The sequence below is a fragment of the Rattus norvegicus genome, chromosome 1, assembly GCF_036323735.1.
Source record: "Rattus norvegicus strain BN/NHsdMcwi chromosome 1, GRCr8, whole genome shotgun sequence".
Lineage (NCBI taxonomy): Eukaryota > Metazoa > Chordata > Mammalia > Rodentia > Muridae > Rattus > Rattus norvegicus.
The window spans coordinates 62,403,567-62,420,746 of NC_086019.1; the positions used below are offsets into that span (position 1 = coordinate 62,403,567).

Consider the following 17,180-nt stretch of genomic DNA (forward strand, 5'->3'; position numbering starts at 1 on the left):
TTTACCTGTTTTATAATTAATTATCATAAGTGATGTGGACAGGTCATAATCTTCTGAAAGTCTGGTTTATTTCCCCAAATAGCAACCAGGCTGAGGAACCTAAGCACAAGTATTCTGAACATAGACTCCTCTATGACAGTGAGCGCTGTTTCTTTATATTTTCTTCCTAGGGCAGAAGAACTCATGACTACAACCAGTTCCATGGTTACACTGGAAGTGGCAAATCAAGGCATCCTCTCTCACTGCCTGTCCACCTTTCTTACCCAGCCATTGTCCTCCATGGTGCAGAGAGGTAAGAGCTAGTGACTCAAGCCAGGTTAGCCAACATATAGTAATCCTGTATTGAGATATGGCTCCTCCTAAAAGTTATCAAAATCTGGGGCTGGAAAGATGGTTCAGTATTTTACAACACCAGTGTTAGCTCACAACTGCCTAAACCTCTAATTTTAGGGGATTTGAAACCTTCTTCTAAGTTCTTTGGACACCAGTCAAGCATTCATGTGCACAGATGCTGGGCAAACACTCATACACATAAATTATTTTTATAAAGTGAGACCCTAAAAGTCACATGTAGTAGCTCCTACCACAGCTCTTACTCAGCTATTCAAGGAAGAAGTTATTTGAGACTGAGTTCATGATGCTGAGAAATACTTCTGGATCATGATACAGATCAGATCTGATGGTACGGTTTAGTAGATATATTCACAGTCTGTTAGGTGCAGTATTGTGAATCCTCTTCTGACCCTGACTCAGCTTTTATTTTTACTTTTTATTTTTTCAGTTTTATTTTTATTACGCTACTCAAGTAAATTAATACTAAATTAATGAATCTAGGAAAATGAGAATTAGCTTAAATGAGTAAATAAGAAAATGTGAAATGTTTTTTATTGAAAGCATAGTGTCAAAATTATAGTTTTTAGCACGGCATTTAAAATACATGCTTTTTAGAAAACCATTTATTTATTTCCTTTACAATCCTGTCTTCCCAGTAACCCACTGTACAAATCTTCCCTCCATCACACTTTTCCTGAAATGGCAAAGCTTGTTTCAGGGTGTCAACTCCCATGAATGCTTTTTAAAAGATTGTAAAACAGATACCTGAGGAAAAAGTATGCCTTTTATGCAGTTTTAAGCATATGATTGTTTACTTATTTACATTTCACAAGAACAGACCCCTCTACCTAGACCTGAAGTTAGGAGCTAAATTTCAGGAGTGACAATGCCACAAACAGCATGCATCAGTGTATAGAAACAATCTTTTTATTCCTTTGTAGACACAGGAACAGCTGGCTACTTGGCCAATGAGCCATAAAGCAGTGTCAGGTCTGGTTATATAACCATTCCCCAGTTTTTGTTACCTCCTCTGTGAGGAAGAAACATGCATGAAATTTTGCTAATATCTCTGGTGAGTCCCTGAAGTAGTATAGCTTCCTTTTTTCTTTTCTCAGCCTCTTACCCCTTCCAAGGAAGAGCTTCAGGAAGTTTTACCTACTTGAGCTCCATTGAGTAGACGCTGGCAAGGGTCTCTAGTGTGACAGTGATATGTGGATCCAGAGGTCCTCAGTGGAATCTAAAACATGCAGCCAGGAGCACCTGAACCCTTCCTCCAAGTCAGTTGCCCCTGCTTCCACTCTGACCAAGAGTGGTCCTGGCCATTGGGAAACCCCAGCAGAGGTGCTGCCCACCCCTGTGACTGTCTCCCAGCCCATATGAACAGACCTCCCTCCACCACCTCCTCTACCACAGGTCCACTACACCAGATATTGGTGGCATTTCAGTGGATTTGCCACTCCCCCCTCCTTCTGCAAACAAGGCAGCATCCCCGTCTGCACAGGTGGCTGGGAAAAAAGAGTGAGGAGCAGCAGTGGTGGTCTGAGATATAGAAGACCTGTCTGGACAAGGAAGCAGAGAGGAAGCACAGGGAGCAGGAGAGGAAAGGGCGACAGATGCACTCTCATTCCCTGAACTTGCTTCCTTCTCATCTTTGACCACACCGACCAAACCAGGAAAACCTTCCACACTGCAGAGGCCCCAAGAAACAGTCATTCTGGTGTTGTAGTCCCTGCAGCAGCCCCCCACTATTGAGCACAGGGATCTGCAGTTCATAACTATCAGAAAAGAGGTGCTATCCTCTGGGGAGTCTGTCTCCAGACCCATAAAAATAAGATGTCAGGAAGAAGCTGGAGAAGCAACAGCAAATGCACCTTGTGGATATGCTAAGCAAGGAGATCCATGAGTTGCAAAACAAGGGGGACGGTAGTGCAGAGGAGACTGACTGCCTGTGGACGCTTATGCTGGAGTGGCAGTTCCAGAAGAGACTTCAGGCCATATTTCTTACGTTTCTCCCAGGTTCATTTCATAAAACTGTTCAAGAAGCACAACGTTTGATGTTTCCATAGTAGAAATTTATAACAACAATGTTTTTGCCCTTCTGGCCTTAGACAGTTCTACAGTGGTGTCTATGGTTAAGTGCCAGGCAGTGAGAACCCAGGAGTGACATTCAGAGGTACACAGGATGACCAGCAGGTGAGGTGCTCCTGGAGCCCAGTGTCCTGAGTGCAGGTCCTCAACCTTACAGCTGCCCACTCCAGCTGTGCCTGGGATGGAGCCAGTGCTAGCAACCTAGGAAGAAGCTCAGGGAGTGTGCTTAGTATGCGCCCCATTGCTTCAGTGCATGACAAGGTTAATCTGCAGGAGTAGAAAGGATTTTAGCCAGCTCGCGTTCTGTATCTGAGAAAGAACATGTCTTTAAGAACATCAAGTTGCTCACCTCTAGCACATATCAGCTTTATATATCAAAGATATCATAATAAAGCTGTTTAAAACATAAAAAGTTAAAAGGTAGCTCAAGGGTAGGATTACTGACTCTGAGTATTATATGTAATTACACACACACACACACACACACACACACACACAGAAAGAGCTACAAAAGTTGGAAAAATAAACGAATCTTAAAAATATATAAATAAATGTATAATTATTAAAATCTATATGAGAGTCAATGTTTATCACCCAGCATTGAGGAAGGGGCTTAGAGAAATGAATTATCCCCCTCCAACCTCAAAAAACATACGCACACACACAATCAATGACATGTGTAATTATACCAGGAAATACCCGTATTTTATAGAATGCCATAATCGAAAGTAAGAACCATCTTTTTTGTTAAGGGTTGCCAATACATTCTTTTTCCAAGGTGTGTGCAGCTGTGCCAGTCTTGTTCATTATGGGATGGAAGAGGCCCCTGACCTGTGAGCCTAGAGGTGAGCAGGGGATCTTTGCTCCATTCTGAGACTGAGAAAGGCAGGATGCCCACTCAAGGGTCCATAGCAGGGAAGGTTTTCAAGCTATGGATAGTCCTGGAAAAGCCTATACCAGGCACACAGTTAGCAGTGATGTGTTTGCAGGGAGTCCAAGGAACCAGCTTTGTACTGATGCAGGTGGGCAAGCATTTATCATCCACCTCCCACTCTGACAGCAATGAGAGTATTGCTTAAGTTTTATTTCATAGATTTGATCCCTGACCAAAATACCAAAAACTCCACCCCAAAAACTGCACCCTTAATGATGTAGCAAATAGAATAGTGGATGCTAGGCCAGGAACCTTTGACTCTTCTAATACCATTGTGTATTTCCGAGCAAGGAAGGAGAGGTATCAATGGACAGCAGTTTGTTTCCCCACGAGTACTCTACCACTGAGTTAGTAGCCTTAGCCCTCCTCACCTCTAGAAAAAGGGTGTCAGTAAGTTGTCCAAGCTGATCTCAAACTCATGATGTAGACCAGGCTAGCCTTGAAGTTCTGATCCCCCTACCTACTGTGTGTCTTGAGTGTCTGGTATTACAGGCCCGTTTCTCTATGGATTAGTAGCCCATGGAAGAGTCCATGATCCCATGACCCTCTAGTTCTCACACTGTGGAAGCTATTGGCCTAAGGGGGAGATGGAGTCCATCTGAAGGGATGGGTCAACAAGACAACTCTGTAGAGTGGGGAACTCATCATTCATATTGGGTCCCTGCTGGGAAGAGGAGAAATCAAGAGGAGGGAGGAGGCTTGGTGTTGGGGAATCCTCCTCTTCCTCCTCTTTCTCCTCCTCCTCCTCCTTCTGCTGCTAATGCTGCTGGTGCTATTGCTGTTTCTCCTGTTGGTGCTGTAGCTTATGCTGGTGTCTTTTCGTTGGCCATGTGTCTGAAATCACCTCCTGTTTATACTCAGGACATGACAGAATTTCAAGATGGCACTGTGAGAGAAAAAAAGTCAATTTATTCTAAGCAAAAATCTTATGCGGTAGAATACTTAGATTACCATTTGGAGCTTTGATTGCCTTATTATTTTATTAAATCTTCTCTTCTACTTCTCAGTTAAGATTTTTGAAAGAAATCATTTAGAAATGTTACATATATATATATATATATATATATGTAACAATATATATGAATTGCTAGGTCTTAGGAATGAAAAAATCAGTATGCAAAACAATATGCATGCATGCAGGATTCTGACCATCAACAATAACCAACAAACTAGGTTGTTGATACTTATTCAGTGACAAACCTTGTTATTAATTTTAAGGCTTACTGGAGTGGGATGTTACATTTGAAAACATAAGACTCTGTTCTGCAGCACTTGTGATTGATGACCACATGTGCTAGAACCAGTAGCCCATGGATGAGTCCATGAGCCCATGAATCTCTAGTCCTCACCCTGTGGGAGTTATTGGCCTAAGGGGGGGATGGAGTCCATCTGAAGGGATGGGTCAACAAGAAAACTCTGTAGAGTGGGGAATTCTTATTGAGTCCCTGCTGGGAAGAGGAGAAATCAAGAAGAGGGAGAAGGCTTGGTGTTGAGGAAACCTCATAAAAGAACTTACAGAAGATACAAGGTAAGAATTGTGGGGAAAATGGAAACCAGAGACAAGAGGAAGGACCAGCATAGAGCAAACTAGAAAGGACAAAGCACGAAGGTACCTGGGCTGTGCCTGCTGCTTGTTATCTGGACGCTCCCTGTGGCTCATTTCTGGGGTGAGATTCTGTTCTGCCCCAGGTGAGGTTTCTTTCTCCTTGGCAAGCAGCAACAAAGCTTTATCAGGGCATTTGCTATATTCCTGGTCCACCCGTTAAAACCTCTGTGCCCGACCCTGCTGGAGATGGGCTTATCCTCTAATGGGGCTCTGTGGGAGAGTAGATTATCTTCTTTTATTTCCTTGTTGCTACTCTTCTCACTGAAGATGCTTGTTGTTTGAATGTATGGGACACTCATGGCACATTTGTGATAGTGGTCCTGTGTACGTGTCATCGGTAGTGGCCTGAGACGACCAGCCACAGTGGACCTTCTTCCTCCTTTTGGATGAACCTTCTGGCCATAATGAGATACGTGACCTTGGGAGAATGACATCTGCAAGGTGCCAAGGACTGGCAGGCTTCCACTCCTCTTTCTTTGTAATCTAAAAGCAGCAGCAGGGTCAAGGCTAGGAAATGGGGCTGCAATGGGACTCACTTGCTGTGCCTGGGCTGTGCAGCCATACCCCGGGAGAGCCTGCTGTTGTAGGAAGCAATAAGTTGCCATTTCCTCATTATATTTTCTTTTTATTAGGGAGTATTTTATTACAGAGGCTTGAAATCCCATGCATTTCATCGCACCCAAAATTTCAGGGTCTGGCCTGAGGGGAAGCAGTTCTTCACAACGAACTGTGAACCCCTTCCCGTGTTCTTTGAACCAGGCGTGTTTCATCACTTCGCTGGCTGTTGGTCTATACATTGGATTTACTGTTAGTAATTGACTAAGGAGGTTCTCCAGTTCTTCTGAAACCCCACAGGGGGCAGGATACACCCCTGCAACAACTTGTTTTTGTAATTCTTGGATGATCACAGAATCAAAGGGGAGCTTTCCCACTACCATATAATACAAGACCACTCCTATTGTCCACATATCATTCTTCATGCCGTCATACAGAAGTCCAAGGAAGCATTCCGGGGAACCAAAAGAATACGCACCGCAGTGCTGGTTTAGCATTTGTCCAGGTTGTGTTTCGGTGCTAAGCCCAAAGTCGATGACTTTGACCTTTTTGTTTTTATCAATCATTATATTGTCCACTTTCAGGTCTCGGTGAACAATCCCCTTTCCATGGCAGTAGCTCACTGCTGATAATATCTGTTCAAATATTTGCCGGGCCTCATCCTCCTCTATGTGCCCTGACTCTCTGATGTACTGGTAGAGTTGTTGGCCTTCCACCAGCTCCATTATGAGGTATATTCTAGTTTTGTTTTCAATGACTTGTAAGAGAGAAACAATGTTGGGGTGGTTGATCTTTCTCATTATGTTTTCTTCTGTCATGGCTGGCCGGAACCACTGCTTGTTCTTTCGGAGAACTTTGACCGCCACTGGGGTTCCTGTGAGCTGGTGGAGGGCCAGGAGGACCTTGGCATAGCTTCCTTTTCCAATAGTCTTCAGTACTTTATATTGGGAATGAAAGGTTCCCTCCTGAGAGATACTGGGATCGGGACTAGAAGGTGGTAACTCCTCCTCAGTCTCTGTAGGCATTTTATCAGTACTAATGCTACCTAAAAATAACAAACAAATGGAATCAAATAATGAAAAAGATGGAGCAATTCAGGAACTAAAATTACACATGTGGAACCTAAAAGAAACAAATGAAACAAAAAGAAAAAAATAATAACAAAGAAAAGACTAGACTAGAAAAATAGAGTAAAATTATGAACAGGGGGAAATATGAAGAATCATAAGTAAAAGCCACCCAAATAACCATCCCCAAAAGAGAAAGGCAAGAGCACAAAAATACTAAATGCAATGATGAAAATAAAAATCGTCATACTACAATAGGATTGGGCGGCCAAAGCTGATCAATACTGTGAATGGATTGTTTGAAGAAAAAGGTCAGATAAAAGAAATGAGAGGAGAAAGACTGAGTATAAGACAAAACAAACAAATGTAAAAAGCCAACATTTAAGGGAAAACTCCATTGAATTTCAGGACCTCGTGATCCACAAAAATCCACAACTCTCCAGAGCAAAATACTGAAAATTAAAATTAACCAACCACAAGGAATAAGGCAGTTAAATATCAGTGAACAGTAAACCTTAAACAAAGGCCGAAGAGTCAAAGTGTCAAAAAGGGCAAATTTGTATCAAGTCTAAGCCAATGATTGCTTGTACTCAATAAATAGAGAAACAGAAATAATGTAAAAGGATGAAACTGCAGGACATTGAAAATGGAGATAGAGTGAATCATCCGACTGCAGAACCGTAAATAATCAAAGCAATAATATAGCATGTGAGAATATAAAAACCACCACCAAAATGAATCCAGCAATCCATAATAAATAAATAAATAAATAAATAAATAAATAAATAAATAAATAAAACAAAACCACAATAAGGAAATAGTCAGTGGTCTTGAGAATATATGGCCTAATTCTCTCTCTTAAACACATAGAAAAAAAATCAATCCATAAATAAGCTGCCAGCAGTCTACGTAGGCCTTTAATCTGATATTATGGGGTTGGCATATCAAATTCCTGGGAGCCACTGGAGAGCCAAGACAGGTACTTGGGCAGCTGCAGGCCAGTGAGAGAGCCTGTCTTGAAAATGAGGTTGAGGACCTTCCTCAGGTACAGCAGCCGGGGTGACTTCTAGCCTCTACACTCTTTTGCACTGAGGTGCAGGTAATATAGATACAAGGGGCAAAAGGGGATGGGGACATGCGTGCACACACAAACACACACACACACACACACACACACACACACACACACACAGGCACACACACAGACAAACGCCCAGATTCATACAAAACACAATCACGTAGGAACAGGCACACACATACTTACACACAAGTAAACCTGGAAAAATGCACATCACAGACACACGCACACACACACACACACAGGGACACACACACACAAAAAAGGTGGTACACACATACAACATACACACAAATAAACCTGTAAACTCACACACTCCTACATATACTGACAAACACAAGCGAAAGTGTACACACACTCACACACAGGCAAATCTGTCAGCACACACTCTCTTACACACACTGATACATACACATATACACAGTACAGTAAAATCCAATACAACCACACACAGCTCACAATATACAAACAAGTCGCAGAGGGCTCCACTCCACACCTCCTCTCAAAGCACTCAAAGAAATCCAGGCCTGGCAACAGCTTAAAATCTGTTGGCTGGGACGCCTCACAGTCACTCCTCATGAGGTCACAATAGGACCTGTCATGACATGGTTGGGAAGGGCTTCAAGGCTCTGGCTTCTGTGGGCTATGGAGAGATTTAAGGCTTTTAGAAATCAAAGCCTGTAAGATGTTCACCTCTCCTCAGTTCTCTGTTTTGAATGTTTTCTATGCCTCCTGCTTCAAAGTCGTCATGTCTACACTCAGGGTGTCAATTTTTCATTGAATTCTGAATGATTAGCCTCAAACTGATGGTACACTGTTAAAAAAAAAAAAAAACAAAGCTGTGTTTCTAAACTGACCGATCAAGATGACACTGATTTCATAAATCCTCAGAAAGGCTCTAGGTTATCATCAAACACCTGAGACAAAGCTGCAGGGATAGGCAGAGCACTTGCCTCCCAAGGGTAAGGAATTGAGTTTCAATCCCCAAAACCCCCATCAATGATGGGTGCATCAGCAAAGCCCATAAGCTCAGCATCTGTGCAGTGGGGAGGGGTTGGGGCTTGAAGACAGGTGGTCTGACATGCAGGCGTGAGGACCTGTCAGAGGATGGCCTCTGACAGGACATGGGGTAGTGGTATGCATGGACACCTAGGCACATAAGGGGGTATGCATATACAGGCAGACACTTCCTATCACACAGAGGTTGGCATGATGTATAGAAAACCAAGTCCATCCTGAGTGTAGGGCTCACTTTAAATATTAAGGTCCAGTGATGGAACAGGCATGTATGAGGACAAGGAGCTCTGTGCAACCTGGGACCAGAAGGAACAGAGTGGCTATGCTGACACAGTTGAAATGAATTCTCAATCACAGTCTGTGACAGCCAGGTCACAAGACCCAGTCTGCTGTGTTATTTGTGAGCAGCCAGTGCAGCCAGAAGCTAACTATTGAGCACTGACTGGCCCAAGTCCAGAAAGGGTCTCTGTTTCTCAGAGTGCTGGGGGCAGTGCAGTGTGTAGCGCTTTCCTTCTGAAGACTCTTCTGGGGTTTGGAGTCCCCTGTAGAGGACTCTCATGGCTGCAGACACTAAGCCTGGGAGGAAAGATCCTCATCTGTAGAGTTCACTGAAAGGCCTGAGAGCAGAAAAGGAAAGAAACAGCAAAGTGTGCCACCTCTGCTCACTGTGGTTCAGCTTCTGCCTTTGCAGCTGAGCTCAGGTGCCCTGGAGTCCTCCCTAGCCTGAGTCAGTGATCTCAAGTTTAAGTCCCTACTTCCTGGTTTGTAGTATCAAACAAAGCACAGTTTCAGGCAAGAAAAGCTGTGAACACCATCTAGACATTGTTGTCTACATTTGAGGGGGACTGTTGAGCCCCAAAGGGAGCAAGGGTTACAAGGTCAGGTATTACAATAATGGCCAAGGTTGGAATCCAAGTCCCAATCTCCCTTTGCTCTGGGCAGAGGGTAGGCCTGGAAATTGGTTCCTGCTGTGTACATGGGGAGAATCAAAGGGTCTTATGGGATCGCTGGCACAGACCTGCCCAAGCATGTCTTAGGGAGCCTCACACCAACTCAATATTTGATGTGTTCCCAGGTTTGTCTACCACCCTCAGCTGTGTGCCATTTTCCCTGCCTCCTGCAAGGGACTCTAAATATCTTCCTATAGAAGGCGATCAAGGAGGAGTTGCACAAGGACAGGTGGGGCTCTGTGGGGAGGTTCACATGGGCTAACACATTAGAGGGCCACAGTCCCAGGACTGATGCTGGATGGACACTCTCCTCTGACATCCAACAGAGAGATCTTCACAGAGATCAAGAGAAGGCTTCTCTGAATAGCTGTGCAGAGCACCTCCGATTCATGGACTTAGGACTGACACCCATAGGATGCTTTTGAGGAGCCGATTGTGATTCAAGGGCTCATCTGCCTGGGTCCATGTGCCTCTAGAGATGAGCCCAGGACTTGGCTGTGGATGGGTATGGGGTCAGATCAGAGGATGGGAGGGGGCTTGTCCTTGGCTCCTGGGAGTAGAGCAATTTTTCTTTCCCTGCCCCTACTTTTTTTGCTTTTCTTTCCTTGGCATAAGGAGGGACTGGAAGAAGTCTGTCTATGGGGAGTGAGGCTGGCTGGGAAACTGCTCGCTGTTCTACATTGTCATGCTGCTGGGGGCTTGGGGTTGTTGGCAGGATAACCTCTGCACCATTCCAGTCTGCTTCTCTCCACTTTATCCATGCATCCCTGTCCCTGCGCTGGGAGACCTGGATACAAAAGTCCAACCTGTAGCTTCCAGTCCAGGGATGGAATCCCTTAGTGAATGGATTCCAGATGGTTATGTGTAAAGCTGCATCGAACAGGGTAGTTATTGAACATGTGGGTACATGGAGGAGGATACTGCACTGCACCCACCCACATTTCATATAAAACCAATCCTCATGCTCAGGTACTAATTGGTTCTTTTTATACCTTTCACCATTTTTGCTATTCACTGTACTGTGAAGGGTGAATTTTCATTGTTTCACTTCTGCAAAAAGACAGAGTTTAGCATTGGAGACACCCTGCAGCCTGGCTGGAAGGGAGGCCTACACCCATGTGTCCTTCTAGGAAAAAGCTCTTTCATAGGATGCCTCCCTGAGTCCCAGGATGTGTGGAGGGCTCTGAGCCCTATCCAGGGTTGACCTCAGTATATTAACGGGAGCAGAGGCTTCTCTCTGATAGAACAGTACCACCCTCCTGCAAGATGTCTATGATGGTTTGTATATGCTTAGCTCAGGGAGTGGCAATATTAGGAGGCGTGGTCTTGTTAAAGTAGGTGTGTCAATGTTCGCATGGGCTTTAAAACCCTTTTCCTATCCACATGCAAGCCAGTCTTCCCCAAGCAGCCTCTTACTTACTCTGGCAACATGACTGCCTGGATGCTGCCATGCTCCCAGCTTGATGATACTGGACTGAGTCTCTGAACCTGCAATCCTGTGTCCATTAATGTTTTCCTCATAAGAGCTGCATTGGTCATGGTGTGTCTGTTCTCAGCAGTAAACCCCTAACTGAGACAATGTCAATGTTCCCTGCTCCAGCGTCCTGGCTATAGAAGCTTCACACATGACCGGTATTCTCTTGGGATATGGGCCTAATAGGCTCTAGGTTGTCTGCTTGATCTGAGAGTGTTAGGACATCCTGCTCCTAAGGGCATTGTTACTGTTCCCATGCAATACTGTGAAAACATCAGCAGGCTCCTGCTTTCTTACCCCCCTGAACACAATGCTGCCTTTTCCAGGAGTGGATCCAACATATCTCAGAACCTCCTCAGGAACTATGTGTTTCCCAAGGATTACCTGCACTTGCTTACACACCCCTATTCTGTGTCCTGAAAACTTTTCAAAGCCCATTCATCTGAGACTGGTGAGTTCAGGACAGTAGTCCCAAGTGTCTTGTCCTACGCTGACAGTTCATTCTCATGAGGCATCACTTACCCTTGACAGAGGATTTTTCCAAGGAGCATTGGATGTGCAGGAGAATTGTGTGTGCTGACTCCTGTCAGATCAGCACAGGATACCATCAAGGCCCCATTTGCTCTTGATTTTGGAACTCATGGTCTTGGCACTGTCTTGTTGGTATTTAGGTCCCTGTCAGTCCCTAATTGAATTTTAGCATGGGAACCCAGGGCAGTTGTCTTCAAAGATATTCCTAGTATGGGCCACATCTTCACCTTGCCAGACATAAAGCACAACAAAACACCAGGCAGGCAGAGAACCCTCAGGGGCTGGAACTGGAATGTTCAAACACTCTGGCTTGACCTTGGCCAGCACAGATTCAGAGAACATCTTCTATGTAGGAAGATCTCCTTCCTCCTCTCAGAGTTTAGGACATCTAGAGTTAGGCTAAGGTGCTGGCACAATGTGAGCAGAGCTAGCACTCTGGGCTTGTTCAGTGTCAAAGCCTCCCTGCCACCCCTGTATCACAGTCACAGCAGCCCATCTCATGAGAATTCTAGGGCTGCTGATATCCTGGATGAATAATCCATGTTCTGCTGCTAGTTTCTTTGCTTCCACATGGACAACTGAGAGAAGGGATTGATTAAGTGTAGGTGAGGAAGCCCTGCTAATATCTACTTGGGGTTACCAAAGACAATGGGTTCTGACTAGCAAGATCTTTGAATTAGATTTTGAAAAATGCCACCTAGGAACAGTTAGTAGGTACTCTCTGGAAGGTGCAGCATGGTGGGCACAATGGGACAGGATCCCTGAGGCTGGTGCAGTGGGACAGGGTCGTTGGGGCAGGTAAAACTGAGTAGGAAACGTGAGCCAGGAACAACCGGGCAGGGACCCTGGTTCAGTTACAACAGAGCAGGAATCCTGGGGGAGATGCAAGGGGGCATGAGTCCTGGGGAAGGGATCTTGTAGTTGTGGCCCTGTGGCATGTGCAACTGGCAGGGACCCTGGGGCAGGTGCACTGTGACGTGCACCCAAGCTGGAATGTTCAGACAGGTGTGTGTTTGCTTCATGCAGCTTCTGTCTGAAGTAGAGAACACTGGCAACTGCCCCAGAGGGGATTTTGGGAACTCCTCCAAGAATCCCTTAGCTCCTAACTGAGAAGCTATACATTCCACAGATGGACCTTTATTGAGATGAGCAGATTCTAAGGGAGATGCCTTGAATGAGCAGCCAAAGAAAGCAGAAATGAAGAACAAGCAATTGCAGCAGACATGTTCAGTGTGTTTTCGACCAGAAAAGTAGGAAGTAGGACTGGAAGAAACTGATTAAGTCAAATCACTTCCCTGTCTATCCATTCATCCATCCATCCATCCATCCATCCATCCATCCATCCACCCACCCACCCACCCATCCATCCATCCATCCATCCATCCATCCATCCATCCATCCATCCATCCATCCATCCATCCATTTCCCTGAGGGAAGTCAGCTTTTCTTTCTGAGAAGGTCAAAGCAGCGCACCCTTGTGGTGACAATTAGGATTGCAGGCAGTGAGATAAGTGGATATTTATTTATTTATTTATTTATTTATTTATTTATTTATTTATTTCATGATCTGCGATAGACTGCCACTTGTGGCCAGTCCCCATCTGCATCAGCTGTACCATAAACCCAGTCTCAGTGTGACACAGAAAAGGCCTAATTGGAAAGTATGTCCTCTCTCTAAGCGACACTGTATAATAACATACTCTGGACTGCAGGTCAGTCAAGGCCTGTGTTTAGGAGACTTGTGGACAGATGAATGTCTGTGAGTCTGGACTTAGACTCTGTGGAGGGCTCAGGTCACCTGACTGTCCTGAAGCTTCCCACTGTGATTTATTTCCCTCCTACAGAGCCAGACACCTGAGCAACTGCATTTCCTGGTTATCCCCTAATCCTCTTACACTGTGTAGAGTGTTCAATCTCAGGGAGGGCCTGGGAATCTGAGAGACACCACTGAGCCCCCTGGGCCTGGCTGACTCAACTTGAGGCTACTCTGTGTGTCTTCATTTTGCTCACCATCCAGAGACCTCAAAAGGCAGCAGTGAGCTTGCTGAGAGGCAAGGAGCCTCCATATTGGCCCAAAAGCAACTGTCCTCTTTTACAGGTTCATCCACAGAGCATGTAATTTTGATTGATGCAACATCGGGAAGAATGAATGACATCATCTCCCAAGGGCAAGTGCTGTGCTAGTGGACACTGAGGAGCTGCAGGGATCAGACCCCCTTTCCAGCCTCTCTTGTTCTTCCTTGTGATGGTTCCTGCAGATCTGAAAGTTCCAGGCAGTACATGACATGGGTTTGAATATAATCTCATTACACTTTATTCCCTGCTCTGAATCTAAGACCAGGTAATTCCTACGTTTGTTTGTTTATTTATTCATTTATTCATTTGATATATATATGTGTGTGTGTGTGTGTGTGTGTGTGTGTGTGTGTGTGTGTGTGTGTGTGTGTGTGTGTGTCTGTATACATATATACAATGTCGCTGTCTTTAGAAATACCAGAGAGGGCATCAAATCTCATCAGAGATATTTGTGAGCCACAATGTGGTTGCTGGCATTTGAACTCAGGACTTCTGGAAGAGCAATCAGTTCTCTTAACACTGAGCAATCTTTCCAATTTCCAGTCTAACTTTTTTAATTCCAGTACTGTATTCTTTATTTAGGTTACATCCTGATCCCAGCCACTCTCCCTCCTCCTTTCCCAGTGCCACCTTACAAATCCTTCTCACCATAATGCTCTCACTTCTCTTTGTAGAAGGGCAGACTCCCTAGGTACCACCCCGCCCTGGGGCATCTACTCCCAACAGTATGAGGCACCCCCTGTCCCACAGATTTACAATCAGGCTGCCCAGGTATGGGGAAGGGTTCCCATGGCAGGCAAGAGAGACTGAGACAGTCCTGGATCTACTTGTCAAATGACCCACATGGAGACCAACTGCAGATAGCTACACCTGGCCCTGGGGTTGGTTGCACAGGCTCTAGCATACTCCATGGTCCAAGGTATCTGACTGTAGGGGACTTCTTGTAGTGTTTTTAACCCCTCTAGTCTGCTCACCACTCTCCCCCACTCTTCCACAAAACTTCCCAAGCTCCATCTGAGGACTGGCTCTGGCTTTCAGCTGCTGAGTGAAGCCTCTCCAGAGACAGGTGTGCTACTTTTCTGTCTGCAAGTAAATCAGAGTAACGTAAGTACTGTCAGAGGTTGTCTCTGTCACATGAGATGGATCTCACTTTGGGGCAGTCATTGATTGGTTGGTCCCTCAATATCTGCTATATCTTTATCCCTGCACACTTATTGGCAAAACAGATTTTGAGTTGAAGCTGTTGTGAGTGCATTGATGTCCTCTTCCTCTTCTAGAAGTTCTTTCTTGCTACAGGAGGTGGCCATTTCCATCTTCTGCTCCAGTAGGAATCTAAGCTAGAGTCACCCCCATAGACTCCCCCATCCTCTCCCTTACCAGGCATCCAGCAAGTCACCAGAGATCCCTGGACACTCCTGCCCAGACAATTTGTAATCTCACTCCTAGCCCTCTTCCAAACCCCTCTCCCTAGACCTGACCAGCATTTCCATCTCCTTTCCTGCCTCTTCTCTTACCCTGTTCCATCACTTCATCCTTCTTAGACTATTTTGTTTCCCCTTCTTGTGAGATCCACACCTCCTCACTCAGGCCCTCCTTCTTCCTTCATGCCTATCAACCTGTTATCCTGCACTTTATGGTTAATGTCCACTTATAAATGACATACATTTTTCTGTGGTTCTGTGTTACCTCACTCAGGATAACATTCTCAAGTTCATCCATTTGCCTACAAAATTCATAATGTATTTATTCTTAATAGCTGACGAGTATTCCATTGTGTAGATATACAATATTTCCTGTATCCATTCTTCAGTAGGGGGACATACAGGTTGTTTTCAGTTCTTGGACATTACAGGTAAAACCACTATTAACATGGATCATCAAGCGTCCTTGTGGGATGGTGGGTCACCATTTGATTATATGTCCCAGGGTTGTTTTGCTAAGTCCAGATGAAAACTGATTCCCAGTTTTCTGAGAAACTGCCAATATGATTTCGAAAATGGATGTACAAGTTTTCAATCCAAGCAGCAATGGAGGAGTGTTCCCACTATTCCACATCCTCATCAGCATGTGCTGGATGTCAATTTAGATTTTTATTTTATCCATACTGATGCACATAAGTTGGAATCCCAGGGTGCTTTTTATTTGGATATACCTGATGACCAAGGATGGTGACCAGTTCTTTATGTGGCTCTTGGCCCTTCAAAGTTCTGCTGATGAATTTATCTCTGCACCACATTATTAGGTTAGGATGTTTGGTCTCTTGTAGTTTCAATTGTTATTTATGTAATTTTAATATTAGCCTTTTGTGCACTATAGGGTTGGTGAAGATCCTCTTCCAACCTGTATGCAGACATTTCTATTAAATGTTTTGTTTTACTTACAGAAGCTTTTCAGTTTCATCAAGTTTCATTTATTAATTGTTGATCTCAATATCTGAGCGCCATTGGTGTTCTGCTCAGGAAGTTGTCTCCTGTACCAATGTGCTCAAGCCTATTTCTCACTTTTTCTTGTATCAGATTTGATGTATAAGGTTTTCTTTTGAGGTCTTTGATCCACTTGGACATGTGTTTTGCACAGGTTTATAGATAAGGCTCATTGCATTCTTCCCTATGCCTATATCCAATTAGACCAGCACCACCTGTTCAAGATTCTTTCTTATTTTTTGTCATATGATTTTGCCCACTTTATTGACAATAAGCATCCATACTTGTGTGGGTTTATTTCAGGGTCTTGGATTTCATTTTATTGATCAGCCTGCCTGTTCCTATGCCAATACTGTAGTTTTATTGCTATAGCTCTGTAGGACAGCAGTAAATCAGAGATGGTGATTCCTCCCGAAATTCTGTTATTGTTCAGGAATGTTTTAGCTTTCTTGGGTTTATTAAATCTTTCACTTGATGTTGAGAATTTCACTGTTAAGGTTTGTAAAGACTTGTTTTGGTATTTTAATGGGTATTGCATTCACTTTCTGATATCTTTCAATTGCTTTTTTCAGAGATTTAAAATTTTTGTCATACAGATCTTTCACTTTCTTAGAGTTACACTAAGACATTTATATTATTTGTTGCTATTGTAAAGAGCAATGTTTCCCTAATTTATTTGTCAGCCCCTTCATTGTTTGTTTAAAAGAATGGTACTGATTTTTTTAGTTAATGTTGTATCCACCCACTTTACTGAAGGTATTTATCAAATAAAGGAGTTCTGTGATAGAATTTTTGGGGGCTCTTGTACATACTATGATATCATCACAAATGCCAATATGATATCTTCTTCCCTTCCAATGCATATCTCGTTTTTCACATTTAGTTGTCTTATTCCTCTAGCCTGAACTTCAAGAACTATATTGAAATGTTAGGGAGAGGGTGGCCAGCCCTGCCCTGCCCCAGAGTTTATGGGAATTATTTTAAGTTTCTCTCTATTTAGTTTGACGTTGGCTAGTGGACTGCTGTATATTACTTTGTGTTCATGTAT

At 44.1% G+C, this 17,180-nt stretch overlaps 1 protein-coding gene across 1 annotated transcript; it reads right to left on the reverse strand.

Moving 5' to 3' along the window:
• Positions 1-4,433: 4,433 nt before the first annotated feature.
• LOC134485068 (sperm motility kinase Y-like) lies at positions 4,434-8,185 on the reverse strand. The gene has a single exon (XM_063280872.1). The coding sequence runs from the start codon at positions 6,539-6,541 to the stop codon at positions 5,012-5,014; it is 1,530 nt and encodes a 509-aa protein (XP_063136942.1). The 5' UTR covers positions 6,542-8,185; the 3' UTR covers positions 4,434-5,011.
• Between the last annotated feature and the right edge of the window lie 8,995 nt (positions 8,186-17,180).

Excerpts from the sequence above, each read along its gene's own strand:
- LOC134485068 (XM_063280872.1), bottom strand. The coding sequence starts at position 6,541 with ATGCCTACAGAGACTGAGGAGGAGTTACCACCTTCTAGTCCCGATCCC.